This window comes from Lethenteron reissneri, chromosome 48 (genome assembly GCF_015708825.2).
Source record: "Lethenteron reissneri isolate LAM-NWPU_2019-01 chromosome 48, ASM1570882v1, whole genome shotgun sequence".
NCBI classification, from domain to species: Eukaryota; Metazoa; Chordata; class Hyperoartia; order Petromyzontiformes; family Petromyzontidae; genus Lethenteron; species Lethenteron reissneri.
This window is the reverse complement of record NC_083826.1, coordinates 4574798-4593200: the sequence shown is the minus strand read 5'-3', so window position 1 is coordinate 4593200 and position 18403 is coordinate 4574798. Positions and strand designations below refer to the sequence as shown.

Genomic DNA, 18403 nt, shown 5'->3' with positions numbered 1-18403 from the left:
CCGTCGGGCTCCGCGTGCGAGTCGGCGTATCCTCTGTGAGTCCGTCGGGCTCCGCGTGTGAGTCGGCGTATCCTCTGTGAGTCCGTCGGGCTCCGCGTGTGAGTCGGTGTATCCTCTGTGAGTCCGTCGGGCTCCGCGTGCGAGTCGGTGTATCCTCTGTGAGTCCGTCGGGCTCCGCGAGCGAGTCGGTGTATCCTCTGTGAGTCCGTCGGGCTCCTTTGACGCTCTCTGTGCTCCGGTGCGAACGTGTCATTTGCGTCGCCTCGTGTGGTTAGCGACGCAAATTTGAAAAGTAGAGAGAGAGAAAGAATTAAATTAAAATTGTCGCCATCGCGGAGACAAATGGAGGCCGGCCGAGTCCTCCCCACGGAATGTGTCCTCCCCCCGCGTCCCGCTACCGCCCCTCCGTGTCCCCACGTGTCCCCGTGTCCCCACGTGTCCCCCGTCCGCCTCGTCCCTGGCCCCCTGTCCCTATGTCCCCGTGTCCCCGTGTCTCCACGTGTCCCCGTGTCCCCATGCATCTCCGTGTCCCCATGCATTTCCATATCCCTGTGTCTCCACGACTCCCCATGTCCCCACGTGTCCCCGGTCCGTCTGGTCCCTGGCCCCCTGTCCCCGTGTCCTCATGTCCCCCTGTCTCCCTGTCCCCCTGTCCCCATGTCCCCGTGTCCCCGTGTCCCCGTGTCCCCCTGTCTCCCTGTCCCTGTGTCCCCATGTCCCCGTGTCTCCCTGTCCCCCTGTCCCCGTGTCCCCCTGTCTCCCTGTCCCTGTGTCCCCATGTCCCCGTGTCTCCCTGTCCCCCTGTCCCCGTGTCCCCCTGTCTCCCTGTCCCCGTGTCCCCATGTCCCCGTGTCCCCCTGTCTCCCTGTCCCCGTGTCCCCGTGTCCCCTTGTCCCCCTGTCCCCATGTCCCCGTGTCTCCACGCGTCCCGGCTCTCCTGTCCCGTCGCCCCCTTCTCGTCGCCTCCTTAACCACCCCCACCCCAATCCACTCACTGACACCCCCCCCCCCCCACTTCTTCATCGCTTCTCTTCTAACCTCTATTCACCTTCACGCCCCTCCCCCGTGCCCCCCCGTGCCCCCCCCCGCCCCCCCAGGCACGGCAACCTGAGCGTGCGTCCGCGCCAGCTCCCGGGGCTGGTGCGTGGAGGAGTCCCCGAGGCGCTGCGGGGCGACGTGTGGCAGCTGCTCGCCGGTTGCCGTGACGACGACGCCATGCTTGACAACTACCGCATGCTCGTCGCCAAGGTGAGCCAACGTCGCCGCGGCAACCCCCCCACCCCCCACCACCACCCACTCCCTCCCCACGTGACGCCGCCACCGGCCCTCGACCTCCCGCGACCCTTTCCGGTGACCCCGTGAACTGACCGTGACCTGCCTGTGACCTCCCCGTGACCCCGGGTTGAATCGCCCCGGTGTTCAAGACGACGTGCACCCACTATTCTACTTGGATTTTTACTTTTTTACATTTTTGCTTTTGCGTTGTGACCGTCCGGAGCACCCACGGTAAGTGAGCGGCGGCATCGCGCCCCTCGCGTTGAACAGCCGCCCCGCGGAAGTGGATGTCACGGAGCTGCTTCCAAGGTCTCCCCCTGTCGTCGCAGCTCCATCGCGTGAGCTGCTTTACCTTTACCTTTGGCGTCGCGCCCCCTCCTCCCACAGCCCCCCCCCCCGTGTTCATTTTCGTGAGTGATGAGCCGGCCGCCGGCGCCTCGACGAGTGAGGAGCATCTGGGCTCCCTCCCCTGATGTACAAGGGTGCCTCTGCTGTTGCTCGGCACAGCACTATAGCTTGGACAAACTTCGTAAGATAGGATCACAGAGCTTGGCAAATTGTTGGAGGTTGAGTGTAACCCCCTCTCCCGCCGCCCTCGCATGCACGGGTTTTCTCCGGGTACTCCGATATCCTTCCATTCGTTTGTAGAGTTAGCCAAATACACAATTATTAGCAACGCCGGTTCTGACTGCCCTTGCCGCTTGTCTGTGAATCAACGAAAACTGTGCGTATTTTAAATTGTACGTTATTGTTACTGGGGAGACGAGGGTGACCGCTCTTTGCCCATCACGTCGTCGAACAATGGTTACTTGGCAATTTTGAGAGAGATCACACACACTCACACATCCACTCACCCACTCACTCATTCACCAACACACCCACACTCACCAACTCACTCACCCACACTCACCAAATCGCTCATCCATAGACTCACTCACACACTCACTCAACCACTCACGCACCCACTCACACACCCACTCACACACTCATCCACTCACTAACACACACACTCACACACCCACTCACACACCCACTCACACACCCACTCACACACTCGCTTCCCCACTTACCCACTCACCCACTCACTCACCAACTCTCACTCATCCACCCACTTACTCACCAACTCACTCATCCGCTCACCCACTCACCACCACCATGATCACCATCATCACTATTACCATCATTACCACCTCTATCAACATTATCACCACTACCAACACCACCGCTTGCACCACCACAGCCACCACTATCACCATCATCACCATCATCACCTCCATTATCATCATCATCACCACCGCCTCTTATCACCACCAAAATACAAAGATCCCCTGTGTAGCCTTACCAAGCTGTTTGGGGCAAGTGCTGTTAGTGAGTAGCACCTATGAAGGCCGGCACGGCACACGAGGGGATGGGTGGCCAGCACCACGCCCGGCCGCCTTTGTCTCCCCGGTGGCGATGTTTACACACCGCACCAGGTACTCATTCGAGGCTGAGTCGACCTACGCTCACCGCTGCGGCCACCTCTGCTACCGTCACGACCACCACCAACCGCCTCGATCACCACCGTCACCACCACCAACCGCCTCCATTACCACCACCAACCGCCTCCGTCACCATCACCACCGCCACCACCACCACTAACTGCCTCTCTCACCAACGTCACTACCACCAACCGCCTCTATCACCACCGTCACCACCACCAACCACCTCCATCACCACCGTCACCACCACCAACCGCCTCTATCACCACCGTCACCACCACCACCAACCGCCTCTATCACCACCGTCACCACCACCACCAACCGCCTCCATCACCACCGTCACGACCACCAACCGCCTCTATCACCACCGTAACCACCACCACCAACCGCCTCTATCACCACCACCACCACCACTAACCGCCTTTCTCACCACCGTCACTACCACCAACCGCCTCTATCACCACCACCACCACCATCACCACCGTCACCACCGCCACCACCACCAACCGCCTCTATCACCACCGTCACCACCACCAACTGCCTCTATCACCACCGTCACCACCACCAACCGCCTCTATCACCACCGTCACCACCACCAACCGCCTCTATCACCACCGTCACCACCACCATCACCACCGTCACCACCGCCACCACCACCAACCGCCTCTATCACCACCGTCACCACCACCAACCACCTCCATCACCACCGCCACCACCACCAACCGCCTCCATCACCACCACCACCACCACCAACCGCCTCTATCACCACCACCACCGCCGTCAACAGCAGCAGTGACCAACCCCCCATTAACATGAGCAGCACCGCCACCTTCCACCACTCCACGCCTCTGCCGCCCACGCAGCTGTATTAATATGCGGCGAGTGTGCTTGTTCTGTGTGTGGTTGTATTTTAATCAAATTCCTCTTTTCTTTGCTGGGGGGGGGGGGGTGGGGGGGGCTCTTGTGACTCACATCTCGCGGCACGCACTCCGCACCAATTGCGCTGCCTCTTATCATGGTCCCGGGCATTCACGGTCTGATCACGATCCCAACGATCCTGGCCGCAACGCGGGCCCGGAGATTCTGGCCAGAACGCGATCTCGGCGATCCTGGCCGCAACGCGGGCCCGGTGATCCTTGACGGAACGCGCTCCCACCGATCCTCGCCGGTTAATTGCCGGTTCCTGTCACACTCGTGGAGTAAAATGTCGAGAGCAGTGAGCGGTTTTGTTGAAACCGGGCAATGAGGGCGAACGTGTGTACCGCGTTGTGACCTGGGCCTGCCGCCGTGCTGTTTGTACGTCGGCGTGAGCCAATCGGTGCTTTGGATAAACCCAGAGGCCACACGCAAAGACAAAGATCCCCCGTGTAGACTCCACGGACTGTTGGGGCAAGTGCTGTTAGCGAGCACCTGTGAAGGCCGCGACGTCACACGAGGGGGTGGATGGGCAGCCCCACGCTGGGCCGCCTTTGTCTCCCTCGTGGCGATATTTTTAGGCATCGCACCAGGTACTCATTTGAGGCTGAGTCGACCTAGCGGAGGCCCAGGACCGGTTCAGATAATCGTCACTGGCGTTGGCCGTGAGCGGGAATTGAACTCGGGTGGCCGGGTTCGTAGCGCAGCGCGCTCACCATTGCGCCACCGCTCCCCACACTCACACACGCACGCACATGCGCAAACACACGTACGCGGAAAGCCACCTAGCCTGGCACGTGCCAGCCTCGGTGGCTCGTGCCAGGCTAGGTGCACCCGAAGGTTTCCTCGTGGCAGCTGAGATTTCTTATCAGCTCGTAGCTACGGGCCCTTTGTTCCACAGCCCCTCCCCTCCCCCACGCTACCCCCCCTCCACACAGCTGACGAGGTCAAAGGGGTCGAACACTTCACACCTGCTCGCGATAACAACAACAACCGCTGCACCACTGCCATTGTCCCACACCTCTAAGTAGCACGCTTGGCTACGCGCGGCGCGAATGAGGTTCAACATACGTACAGGTGGAAATGGTGGTGATTGTGGTGATTGTGGTCATTGTGGTGATTGTGGTGACATTTTCTTGGTTCTTTCGGTAAAGTCACGTAGAATGGAAATAATAAAATAAAACATTATAAAATAATTCTCACGACGTTTCGGCCACAACGCCGAAACGTCGTGAGAATTATTTTATTATGTTTTATTTTATTATTTTATTATTTCCATTCTACGTGACTTTACCGAAAGAACCAAGAAGATGAATCCCTGCAGTCACGAAAGCTTTAAATCGAAGAAAAAAATATTGTGGTGACGTTCATCGTGGTGAAAGTAGTGGAGATGGTGATAATGGTGGTGGTTTTGATGATCCTCCGGCTTTTCCCTCCACATTTAGAATCAACATCAGCCGTTCAGAGTATTTTGCTGTTCTTGATTTCCACGCGACGAGCCACTTCGTTGAGCTACCAGGTGTGATGGGCAGGTCGTTTCTGATAGAGAGCTTCATATAGCTCAGTGGGGCCTTGCCGGGTAAAATAAAAATTAACAATCGTGTCGTTTAGTAGTGGGGCTTCTTTAGCGAATGCTTTTTCACAGTTAGCGTATCGGCTACACGAGAGAAAAAAAAACAACCAACCCAAATGAACACGCTGAATATATGTACGTCGATGTTACATTGCAAGTGGACGTCAACCCACGTGGCCACAGAGCCACGCGGCGTCTTCCTTGCCGGGGGGGGTTCAGCGTGGGGTGCTCCCCCCCCCACCCCTCTTCCAAGACTCCGAGACGACGCCGGCCTGGACGAGTGGAGCCACGTGGCACCCTCGAGCGGGCGGCCGGAGGGGTAGAGGGCCCCGTCCGCCGGCAGGCAATTGCAGGGCTGCGCCTTCAACTCCACCTGTGCCGTAACCCTTGCCAGCGCCGCGTCTCCGGCAGCGTGGGGGTCTACGCGGACCCCCCACCGCCCCCCCCCACCGCCCCCCCCCACCGCCCCCCCCCCCGCCCCCCCCCCCCACCGCCCCCCCCCCACCGCCCCCCCCCCCACCGCTACTTTGCCCCGCGGCAGCTGTCGGCGGGTACGACGTGCCAGGGCGGTTTAAACGAAACGACGACAAATTGTTTGAGTTTGTGTTTGACCAAACCGCCGAGATGGAAGTCAGTAGCGTGTCACTACCACTGCCACCGCCACCATCATCGTCATCGTCGTCGTCATGATCGATCCACTGCTGGATGACGACGGTGACGGTGATGATGATGATGATGGTCTTGTGGTGTAGGCCCCACGAGCGAGGCACCGTCTGTACGTTCGGGGCACGCCCGGCGAGTCGGGGGGCGCGCCCCCGTTCTCACACGCGCCGCCCGTGTCATTAATTAGCCCTCTCGCTCTCTCGCTCTCACCCAGCCTCTCTTCCTCCTCCTCCTCTCCCCCCCCGCCGCCACCGCCTCTCCCATTCACTGTTGTGGTTGTTGCTGCTGCTGGAGATCAACGAATTGTGAAATTGAATTACCCTCCAAAAACACAAACGGGGCGATGATGTTGGGGCCCCGGCCGGCCACACGGCAGATCGGCAGCGACGGACGCTCTCACGGCGGCCTTTCGTCGTCGTGGTCCTTTCGTCGTCGTCGTCGTCGCCATGATCAATCCGCTGCTGGATGACGGCGGCGAAAGTGCAACGGCGTTATCGCACAGTCACAGCACCACCTTACGATCCTGATGATGATGCAAGAAATCCACATCGCGACCCGGTAAAGTCACGGAGGTAGAAAAATAATAGATCTGCGACGTCTACTTCAGCAGTTCTTTCTTGCTGCGGTTGTCTCCCTCCCGATGACGATCGCTTGTGTTGTGATCGAAACGTCTTGATCGATTATTTTTCTACCCACGTGACTTTGCCGAAAGAACTAACGTGTATGGATTCCTGCAGTCACGAAAGCTTATAATCGAGATCATATCGGTGCACGTTGCATAAGTACATAGATTTCACCACAATAGAGGTTTTAAAAAAAAATTTGGGTTGGATCTCGTAAATATATAAATGTGTCATTAAACCCGACACCACCCGACACAGCCAATTAGTAAGGCTGTGTCACGGAAACAGAACGTGGCAATCCGTCACTGGTACAGCACCAACGGCGTGTTGGAGAGTAACCCCACCACAACATTTACAATTCGTGTACCGTGGCGTTTCGCCGGTAATCACATCGTGCGATTTTTGAACACCAAATGCGAGCTTGGGCAACACAACAACAAAAACAACACAAACAACAAAACAGTCCCAGACCACGCCAAGACGACACACAGCCCCTCAATGAAATTCCACAGAGATGAAACACATGGGCAGCCTTTTTCACGCGTTTTTGAAAAAAAAAACGAAATCGGCAAATCTTGACTTAAAGCTTTCTTGACTGCAGGAATTCATATTCTTTGGGTCTTTCTGTAAAGTCACGTAGATAGGATCAAAGAAAATAACAAAAACCTACGACGTTTCGATCACAACACGAGCGATCGTCATCCTCCTAAGAAAACGCAATCAGCAGTTTCTTGATGAACTGCACCTGCGGTTCATCTCGTCTTTAGGTCACCATTGGAATATTTTTTTTTAGCAGATCCGATACACGTGACAGCCCTCTGGCGGATCGGATTCGCGATCACGAAGGCCCATCAAGTGCGGCAAAGCCACCAATGTAACACGCAGGGCTTCCGTCTGCAGGAGGATTTCTCCACAACTCTGGCCGTCCGCCTGATGATGCTGGTTGCAATTACTGGCGAAACGTCACGGAACTCGAATTCTTCTTGGTTCTTTCGGTAAAGTCACGTAGAAGGGAAGTAATAAAATAATAAAAATAAAACATAATACGTGACTTTACCGAAAGAACCAAGAAGATGAATCCCTGCAGTCACGAAAGCTTTAAATTGAAAAATGGAACTCGAATTGTAAATGTTGTAGTGGGTTTACTCTCCAACACACCGGTGGTGCTGTACCAGTAACGATTCGACAGGTTTTGTTTACGTGACACAGCCTTGATAATTGGCTGTGTCGGGTGGTGGCGGTGGGTTCAACGACACATTTATATCTTCTTGGTTCTATCAGTAAAGTCACGTAGAATGGAAATAATGAAATAATAAAAATAAAACATAATAAAATAATTCTCACGACGTTTCGGCCACAACGCAAGCAGCCGTCCTCAGGTGAAGAACAGGTCTGTCGAGAAGACAGAGTCTGAATGAGACACCCCAGGCTTGGAGCGTCTATTTAAGCTGGGTTGGAGGGGGGAGAGCGCCTTGACAAAAGAATTTGCATATCAAGAGGAATTTAGCATATTTATGATGCGATCTAACCCAACCGCCTGTGTTGTGCATAGCCACCCATGCTCACCGCTGCGGAGTCTGAACTCTGGAAACCGTAGATGCAGATCATCCCCCCCTCCTCCTCCCCCCGCCGCAACTGTGAGAGCCCCATGTGCTTGGCTAATGCCAACGATGAATCACATCTGTGAAGTGGAAGAAGGAAAAAAAAATACGAGCCATCATCGTAACACAAAGAAAAACATTCTCTCTTGCCGTTTTTTTTTTTTAACGAGCCTTCGCGTCGTCGTCGTCGTCATCGTCGTCGTCGTTTGCTTTGCTGCTGGATTCTGAAGCTGGATTAGGGTCACGGGGGTTCACGCTCGACTGATCCTCAAGCCGGCCCGGGCGGCGATTGAAATCAGAGGTCGTCTCCCTCCGCGTGCGGCGGCGTCGAGGAAGAAGCTGTGAATCGTCCAACGGGAGGCGGTCGATGAGCCAGATAATTGTGGCGAGGAGCAGGCGGAGCGGTGATTTTCGCCGCTGTTGCCGCGATGATGATGATGATGGTGGTGGTGATGCCTCACTCCTCCGCCCTGGTGTACGTGAATCAGGCGGGTTCGAATCATCGTCATGAGCCCCACTCCCCCCACACAGTTGCTTGCGCACGCCACTACTGGCGGTGAGGGCCTCCGTTCGAAGCCGCATGTCCGGAGAGGTCCCTTCTCGCGGCTGTTTTTGGCCTACTTGTCCACGCAGCCTGGACGCATTGAACGCTGGAGGTGGGAGTTACCCACACTTTACACCCCAACCAGTCTCCAATGCCGGAGCCAGGATTTTCAGGTAGAGGGGGCAACCTCTCCAGCAATGAGAAATGATAGAGGAGTTGATAATTGGTTTTTTACCCTTCTATCTGGCAACAAAACTGACACACAATACCTGCAGTCATAATGCAAACAAAAACATAACTCTGATAATAGTGCACATTATCAGAGTTATGTTTTTGTTTGCATTATAACTGCAGGTATTGTGGTCTATGCAAACATGACTCCTTGTAAAAAAAGGTGTCAGTTTTGTTGCCAGATGGAAGGGTAAAAAACCAATTATCATATTTTTTACTGGCAAGTGAGGTTCCAATGGTGATAGAGGAGTTGTTAGTAAGAAGTAAGGACTTGTCCCTTGCTTTTTATTTGACGCGTGTGCGGCGATGGCGCAGACATCGATCGAGGGTCGAGTTCGAACCGCGTCGTGTGATCGGCATCGCGCTCGCTGAAGCTGTTGATGCCTTCAGGGAAGTCGTGTGCTGTATACGCAACTGCGCACAATTCTGAGTCGCTTATAACCGCTTTGCCGTTACTTATTGCCAATTATGGACTCAGACTATTGTCCTATCATCTCATAGAGTCCCTGGCACGTAATCATATGCTACACAGTGGCAGTGGGGGTCGCAAAATGCCGATTTATTACGAATAAACCCCAATGATCCGATCGAAAATTAGGGATTTCGATCGGATCATTGGGGGGGGGGGGGGGCACGTGCCACCCCCCCAACTGCGTGTGTACATATACACGTGTGTGTGTGTGTATATACACGTGTGTGGATACACGTGTGTGTGTACATATACACGTATGTATGTATGTACGTACATATACACGTGTGTGTGTGTACATATACACGTGTGTGTGTATACACGTGTGTGTGTATACACGTGTGTGTGTATACACGTGTGTGTGTGTATACACGTGTGTGTGTGTGTATACACGTGTGTGTGTGTGTATACACGTGTGTGTGTGTATACACGTGTGTGTGTATACATACACACGTGTGTGTGTATATTAACCCACACACTTGGGACGATACAAAGAGTGCCCAGAGAGAGCCCACGCGTGCGAGGCGCTGCGGCGGGGCTAACACAATCTCCCTAGTTGCCCAAGCTCTGCGGACCTATGTTGGAACGTTCAGCTCTCAACTGCACTCACAGGCGAGTGTCTCTACGCGCCTGGGGGGGGGGTAAGGGGAGGGTGAGGGGGATTGGGTGTGGGCTGCGTGGCGGAGGGGGGGGGAAGGTGGTGCCGTGGGGGGGTTGGTGGGGGGGGGTTGGTGGGGGGAGGGGTTGGTGGGGGGAGGGGTTGCGTGGGTGGCGCGTGCCCCCCTCCCCCCCACGCGCGCACGCCAATCACCCAGCCTGTCACCACGCCCCTTTATTACCGCGCGCTTAATTGGAAAGCGAGCGATATTAATTGACTTGCAGGGGTCGCGTGGGAGCGCGCGTGACCTTTGATATTATTTAGTGATGAAGCTCGCTGGATGGGGTGGGAGGGGGGTGGTGGTGGCGGTGGAGAGAGGGGTGAGTGAGTGGGTGGGTGGGGGGGAGTTTATATAAATAAAGAAATAAATCGTGATTATTATTTACGAAAGCATTACCGTGGGCCGTAAGGTAATATTACGGGAGAGAGGGAGGGAGGGCGGTAGGGGCCTTTGTTGAGATGACACCCTCAGAATTCTTCACACAGGCAGGGGCAGCAGCAGCACATCGCTCCATCTCCGCAGGTGGTCCTAGCACATTGCTCCATCTCCACGAGTGGTCCTAGAACATCGCTGCATCTCCACGGGTGGTCCTAGCACATCGCTCCATCTCCACAGGTGGTCCTAGCACATCGCTCCATCTCCACGAGTGGTCCTAGAACATCGCTCCATCTCCACGAGTGATCCTAGCACATCGCTCCATCTCCGAGGGTGGACGTCCTCACCGGCTACGGCCGGAGTTCGATTCCCTGCTCACGGCCACCAACCACCAACGCCGGTGGCGATTATCTGAACCGGTCCTGGGCCTCCTCCTAGGTTGACTCGGCCTCAAATGAGTCCCTGGTGCGATGTGTCGTCAACATTGCCACGTTAGATAACAAATGACGGCGGGTGCCTGGTGCTGGCCATCCACCCACCCCCTCGTGTGCCGTGCCGGCCTTGATAGGCGCTGCTTGCTAACAGCAGTTGCCCCCAACACTCTGTGAAGTGCATTATGTGGATTATGTGAGTGAGTAAGCGGCCTGTGACGCATAGACCTAGACACTGCGTCGTGTTATTGATACGAGACCCATGAGATGTAGCCCAATGGGGCGCTGAAACATGTACCGCATATGCAGTTCAGCAACTCCTCTACTTACGAACGAGTTAAGTAGAGTCTGTTCGTAAGTCGATGTGTTCGTAAGTTCAACTTGACTCCTGTCGACATGGACACAAAACACGGGGGAATGGCTTTGAAAGTTGAATAATCTCGCGTAGATGTAGATGCCACTGGTGTCGTCACGTTGTGTAGATGCCACTGGCTTTTCATGTTCTGCAGATGTAGATGCCACTGGTGTCTTCACGTTATGTAGATGCCACTGGTTCTTCATGTTCTGCAGATGTAGATGCCACTGGTTCTTCATGTTCTGCAGATGTAGATGCCACTGGTTCTTCATGTTCTGCAGATGTAGATGACACTGGTTCTTCACGTTCTGCAGATGTAGAAGCCACTGGTTCTTCATGTTCTGCAGATGTAGATGCCACTGGTTCTTCACGTTATGTACATGTAGATGCCACTGGTTCTTCATGTTCTGCAGATGTAGAAGCCACTGGTTCTTCATGTTCTGCAGATGTAGATGCCACTGGTGTCTTCACGTTGTGTAGATGCCACTGGTTCTTCATGTTCTGCAGATGTAGATGCCACTGGTTCTTCATGTTCTGCAGATGTAGATGCCACTGGTTCTTCATGTTCTGCAGATGTAGATGACACTGGTTCTTCACGTTCTGCAGATGTAGAAGCCACTGGTTCTTCATGTTCTGCAGATGTAGATGCCACTGGTTCTTCACGTTATGTACATGTAGATGCCACTGGTTCTTCATGTTCTGCAGATGTAGATGCCACTGGTTCTTCATGTTCTGCAGATGTAGATGCCACTGGTGTCTTCACGTTGTGTAGATGCCACTGGTTCTTCATGTTCTGCAGATGTAGATGCCACTGGTTCTTCATGTTCTGCAGATGTAGATGCCACTGGTTCTTCATGTTCTGCAGATGTAGATGACACTGGTTCTTCACGTTCTGCAGATGTAGAAGCCACTGGTTCTTCATGTTCTGCAGATGTAGATGCCACTGGTTCTTCACGTTATGTACATGTAGATGCCACTGGTTCTTCATGTTCTGCAGATGTAGATGCCACTGGTGTCTTCACGTTGTGTAGATGCCACTGGTTCTTCATGTTCTGCAGATGTAGATGCCGAAATAATGCACTCCCAGAACGACGGCCGTGCGGCTGATGGAACGTGCAATGAACACAATTTACATGTTGTTTGTGTGTGTGTGTGGAGAGATGGATATGTGAAGGTGACTTTGTGTCTACTTATCTAATGCGTCCCATGTGGCACTATTGTCGTGTGTTTGTGTGTGCTGAGAAGCCCCGTGTGAGTGGGACACTGTCCATGGGTCTTGAAACGTAGAACCGATGTAACAGTGTCACTCTGAGTGCATCTGTGAGTGGGGAGCCGTTCGTGGTGCTAAAACATCGAACCCGTATACTGTATACAAAAAACATAGATAAGCGGACGATACATCACCTTCATCTATCTGTCTCGCCTCATAAAAAAAAAATACAAAATATAAATCTTTACACAACCCATCGGCACCCCACGGCCTTCTGGGAGGGAATAATTTCAGCAGCGTTTATTCTGTACGAGTTAACTCTGGACTGGTGCAGCGAGGCACATGAACGAGGCGCGTTGTCCGCTTACCCGTTGGGTTGTTTATATTCTCCACAGCGACGCTAATGATTTGTCTTGAGCCACATTCTGTAAAGCGTTACTGCTGCGAGGTCCGTTGGTGGAGGTCAGCTCTCATTACATACACACATTAGAGGGGAGCTGTCCAGGATACTGAAACCTACATCCCACTTACTGCACTCGATCGTGTTATTGGTGTGAGTGCGTGTGTGGAGGCCAGATGTCGCTAACGGGTTTTGATTCCTTACCCGTACCCGGCCGCACCAGGGTCGCAAACGGGTATCGGGTACCTGATTGCAACCTCTGGGATGAAGCCACGTTGCAGGCGCGGGTGGGTTGATTCTAGGAACTTGAATTGTGAGAAGAGACAAGACGTTGGGAAATGAGTGACAAACGGTGACTCACCAGTGACTCACGGCCTACCCGTACCCGGCCGCACCAGGGTCGCAAACGGGTACACATACCCGTACCCAGCCGGGTACGGGTAGCCGGGTATCGGGTAGGGTACGGGTATCGGGTACCCGGTTGCGACCTCTGGTGGAGGCCAGTCGACTCTGAGAAGGGAGTTGTCCACGATACTGAGACCTACACCCCACATACTGCACTCTGCTCTGAGAAGGTAGCTGTCCAGGATACTGAAACCTACATCTCACATACTGCACTCTGCTCTGAGAAGGTAGCTGTCCAGGGTACTGAAACCTACATCTCACATACTGCACTCTGCTCTGAGAAGGTAGCTGTCCAGGGTACTGAAACCTACATCTCACATACTGCACTCTGCTCTGAGAAGGTAGCTGTCCAGGGTACTGAAACCTACATCTCACATACTGCACTCTGCTCTGAGAAGGTAGCTGTCCAGGGTACTGAAACCTACATCTCACATACTGCACTCTGCTCTGAGAAGGGAGTTGTCCAGGATACTGAAACCTACATCTCACATACTGCACTCTGCTCTGAGAAGGGAGTTGTCCAGGATACTGAAACCTACATCCCACTTACTGCACTCTGCTCTGAGAAGGGAGTTGTCCAGGATACTGAAACCTACATCTCACATACTGCACTCTGCTCTGAGAAGGGAGTTGTCCAGGATACTGAAACCTACATTTCACTTACTGCACTCTGCTCTGAGAAGGGAGTTGTCCAGGATACTGAAACCTACACCCCACATACTACACTCTGCTCTGAGAAGGTAGCTGTCCAGGATACTGAAACCTACATCCCACTTACTGCACTCTGCTCTGAGAAGGGAGTTGTCCAGGATACTGAAACCTACATCTCACATACTGCACTCTGCTCTTAGAGGGTAGCTGTCCAGGATACTGAAACCTACATCCCACATACTGCACTCTGCTCTGGGAAGGGAGTTGTCCAGGATACTGAAACCTACACCCCACATACTGTACGCTGCTTTGAGAAGGGAGTTGTCCAGGATACTGAAACCTACATCCCACATACTGCACTCTGCTCTGAGAAGATATCTGTCCAGGATACTGAAACCTACACCCACATACTGCACTCTGCTCTGAGAAGGGAGTTGTCCATGGTGCTGAAACCTACATCCCACTTACTACACTCCGCTCTGAGATGGGAGTTGTCCATGGATACTGAAACCTACACCCACATACTGCACTCTGCTCTGAGATGGGAGTTGTCCATGGTGCTGAAACCTACACCCCACATACTGCACTCTGCTCTGAGAAGGGAGTTGTCTATGGTGCTGAAACCTACATCCCACATACTGCACTCTGCTCTGAGAAGGGAGTTGTCCAGGATGCTGAAACCTACACCCACATACTGCACTCTGCTCTGAGAAGGGAGTTGTCCAGGATGCTGAAACCTACACCCCACATACTGCACTCGATCGTGTTGTTGGTGTGAGTGCGTGTGTGGAGGCCAGTCGACTCTGAGAGGGCAGCTGTCCACGGTGCTGAAACGCTGAGCCACATCACTTTGACGCGTTCATTGCCGTTGCAAGAGGTCGGTCGTTCTCATTACCTCCACGCTCCGCGTGTCGGCCGGCTACGGAAAATCAGCTGCAGGGAATGGCACGTGTGTGTAGGTGTGTGTGTGATGGAGGGAGGGGTAGTGTAGTAGTGGGTGGACGAGTGTGTATGTGTGTGTGTGTGATGGAGGGAGGGTTAGTGTAGTAGTTAGTGGACGTGTGTGTAGGTGTGTGTGTGATGGAGGGAGGGGTAGTGTAGTAGTTAGTGGACGTGTGTGTAGGTGTGTGTGTGGAGGGAGGGGTAGTGTAGTAGTTGGTGGACGTGTGTGTAGGTGTGTGTGTGTGTGTGATGGAGGGAGGGTTAGTGTAGTAGTTGGTGGACGTGTGTGTAGGTGTGTGTGTGATGGAGGGAGGGGTAGTGTAGTAGTTGGTGGACGTGTGTGTAGGTGTGTGTGTGGTGGAGGGAGGGGTAGTGTAGTAGTTAGTGGACGTGTGTGTAGGTGTGTGTGTGGTGGAGGGAGGGGTAGTGTAGTAGTTAGTGGACGTGTGTGTAGGTGTGTGTGATGGAGGGAGGGGTAGTGTAGTAGTTAGTGGACGTGTGTGTAGGTGTGTGTGTGATGGAGGGAGGGGTAGTGTAGTAGTTGGTGGACGTGTGTGTAGGTGTGTGTGTGGTGGAGGGAGGGTTAGTGTAGTAGTTGTTGGACGTGTGTGTAGGTGTGTGTGTGGTGGAGGGAGGAGTAGTGTAGTAGTACATGGGCGTGTGTGTATGTGGTGGACCAGTCCTGGGCCTCCCCTAGGTCGACTCAGCCTCAAATAAATACCTGGCGTGTTGCGTAACCATCAACAATCGGGGAGAGAATGGCGGCCGTGCGTGGCGGTGTCGGCCACACCAACCCCCTCGTGTGCGGGTAGTCGCCCGTTAAGGGCACTTGCTCCTCACAGTTAAAGGCTATACGGGTGATCTTTGTTGTTGCTTGGGGGTGAGGAGGGGGGGGGGGAGATGGGAGGGGTGGAGGTGACAGTGTGTTGACCAAGGTAGGTGACGATTGGTCAATCGATATCGATTCGTAGATTACGATTTGTGCGTTCAACCGCGTGCGCAACATTGGCCGTTTCTTTGACGTGGGAATACATGCAGCGGGGCTTTTCTTCTATGAATATATTTATAGCTTTTTTTACATCAGGCTAATGGAACAATTTGTGCGGAACTAATGTTGTGATGGAACGAATGGGACGGTCAGTGAAGGCAGCAAAGGTGGGAGAGACGGTACAGACGGGACAGGTAAGACAGGCATTGCAAACTCGGGCTTCATAGCGCAGCGCTCTAACCACTGCGCCACCGCTCCCCTCGCACACACACAGCACACACACCCCTCTACACCCCTCCTACACACCCCCCTACACACATCCCTACACACACCTCTACACACCCCCCTACACACACCCCTACACACCCCCCTATACACCCCCCTACACACCCCCTACACACATCCCTACACACACCCCTACACACCCCCCTACACACCCCTCTACACACCCCTCTACACACCCCTCTGCACACCCCCTACACACCCCCCTACACCCCCCCCTACACACACCCCTACACACACCCCTACACACCCTTCTACACACCCCCTACACACCCCCTACACCCCCCTACACCCCCTACACACACCCCTACACACACCCCTACACACACCCCTACACACACCCCTACACACCCCCTTACACACCTCCTACACACACCCCTACACACACCCCTACACCCCCCCCCTACACACCCCTACACACCCCCCTACACACCCCTACACACCCCCCTACACACCCCCTACACCCCCCCCTACACACCCCCACTCAACCTCCCGCAACAAAAGCCCTCGCACCCCCCCCCGCCCTTCCGTGGCTTTAATGAGGCCCGTCCTACTGAGGATCCGATAATGAACGTTGCCAGTTCCCTGCCTTCGTATTTTTAGCCCCGCGGCTAAAAACTCGTGAGGTCGTTTGTACGGGGGGGGGGGGGGGCAGAGAACGGGGGAGGTGGGCGCGGTGGGGGGTAGACAGGGGGCCTTAACCCGGTTCCTTGGCGACACGCGTGGTCATGCCCCCCCCCACCCATGTACCTCGTCCATCACGTGACCTCTGATCCACACCAAAGGGGGGCAGCACTCACCCGCTTGTGCCGTGTGAGAGAGTTGTGATGCTCGTGGCGCAGAGCGCAAAGAGGAGGAGGCGGCGTTTTTTTTTTAAAAATCCTTTATATTAAGTTCACTTGCTTGCTTGCTTGCGCGCTTACGACCGTGCAAATCTTTCGGTCGTTTTTTAACCCACTTCCCGTGATCCAATCGAGCTGACATTTTGCAAAATTTTCCACTTTTTAGGGAAAAAAAATATATTTAATTTAAAATACCAATGTGATAAAAATGAAACTCTTACTCAAGAAAAACAGAAATGAATAATACAATATAACCGATGCCACGCATATAAAGGATTTGTAGTAAAAAACTTAGTTTTTACGGGTTAATTTTTTAAATTCCCAGAGCTGAGATTTAGCCAAATTGAGGAGAGAGATCGGCATTGAGTGGGACCAGGCCGGGTGTTCGTTTTGTGTTGTGCAGCCGCTGGTGACGGGCTGCAGGCGTGATTGCGTGAGTCTATGGCACTCTCTGGGTCTCCGTGTGAGCCTTGTGGGTCTACATGCAAATATATACACGGGGGGGGGGGGGGTCTCCATTTGAGTGTGAGTGTCTATGAACAGGTAAGCCCGGCAGGTATCCACACAGCCTTCAACTCTCATCTTCTTTGCCCTGTGCTCTTTCTCTGTGTATGCCTCTTTGTGTGTGTCTCTTTAAGAGGTGGGGCCTTGATAATAGTTTTTTTACCCTTTTATCTGTCAACAAAACTGACACTTTTTTTTACAAGGAGTCATATTTGCATAGACCACAATACCTGCAGTCGTAATGCAAACAAAAAACACAACTCTGATAATGTATGCACTGTCCTTGAAGTTGATTGGTTCACACCCGAGACCGCTTTCCTTAGAGCCTAGTCTCACATGGTGTTGGACCAGATGACGCCAAAAGGCGCACTACTCAAAGACAATGCACCATCAGAGTATGAGAGCTCGGGGTAAGCATTTACACCATTGGAACCTCATTTGCCATAAGAAAAAATATGATAATTGTTTTTTTACCCTTTTATCTGGCAACAAAACTGACACCTTTTTTTTTTTTACAAGATGTCATGTTTGCATAGACCACAATACCTGCAGTCATAATGCAAACAAAAAACATAACTCTGATAATGTATGCACTGGGGCCTTACCATCAGCCCCACCAAAACTAAGCACCTGCCTGGGTATTTTGTACCATCGGACACTCCACCCCCACAACTCCCAATTCGGTGATGGGGCAGTTGTGGATAGAGTGGAGAGTTTCCCATACCTGGGCAGTGTGCTCATGACCGGCTCCGGTTTAACAGCAGAGGTCTCACTCCGAATCAGTCGAGCGGCAATATCTTTTCATCGGTTGCGTAACGCTGTTTGGAAGCTACCTGGTCTTTCGCTTCGCACGAAGCTTCAGGTCTTCTAGGCCACGGTCACTTCCTCCCTTCTCTACGCTTGCGAAACGTGGACCCCCCTAATAGAACAGTCGTTGTTGTTGTTGTCGTTGTTATTGTTGTTGTTGTCATCGCTGTTGTCGTT

At 53.5% G+C, this 18403-nt stretch overlaps 1 protein-coding gene across 1 annotated transcript in view; it reads left to right on the top strand.

Moving 5' to 3' along the window:
- The window catches only part of LOC133354707 (rab GTPase-activating protein 1-like), an 85581-nt gene that overhangs the window by 49692 nt on the left and 17486 nt on the right, over positions 1-18403 (top strand). The window contains exon 12 of the mRNA XM_061571760.1: positions 1098-1248. Within this exon, the coding sequence (XP_061427744.1) occupies positions 1098-1248 (151 nt within the window). The remainder of the gene's footprint in view (positions 1-1097; positions 1249-18403) is intronic.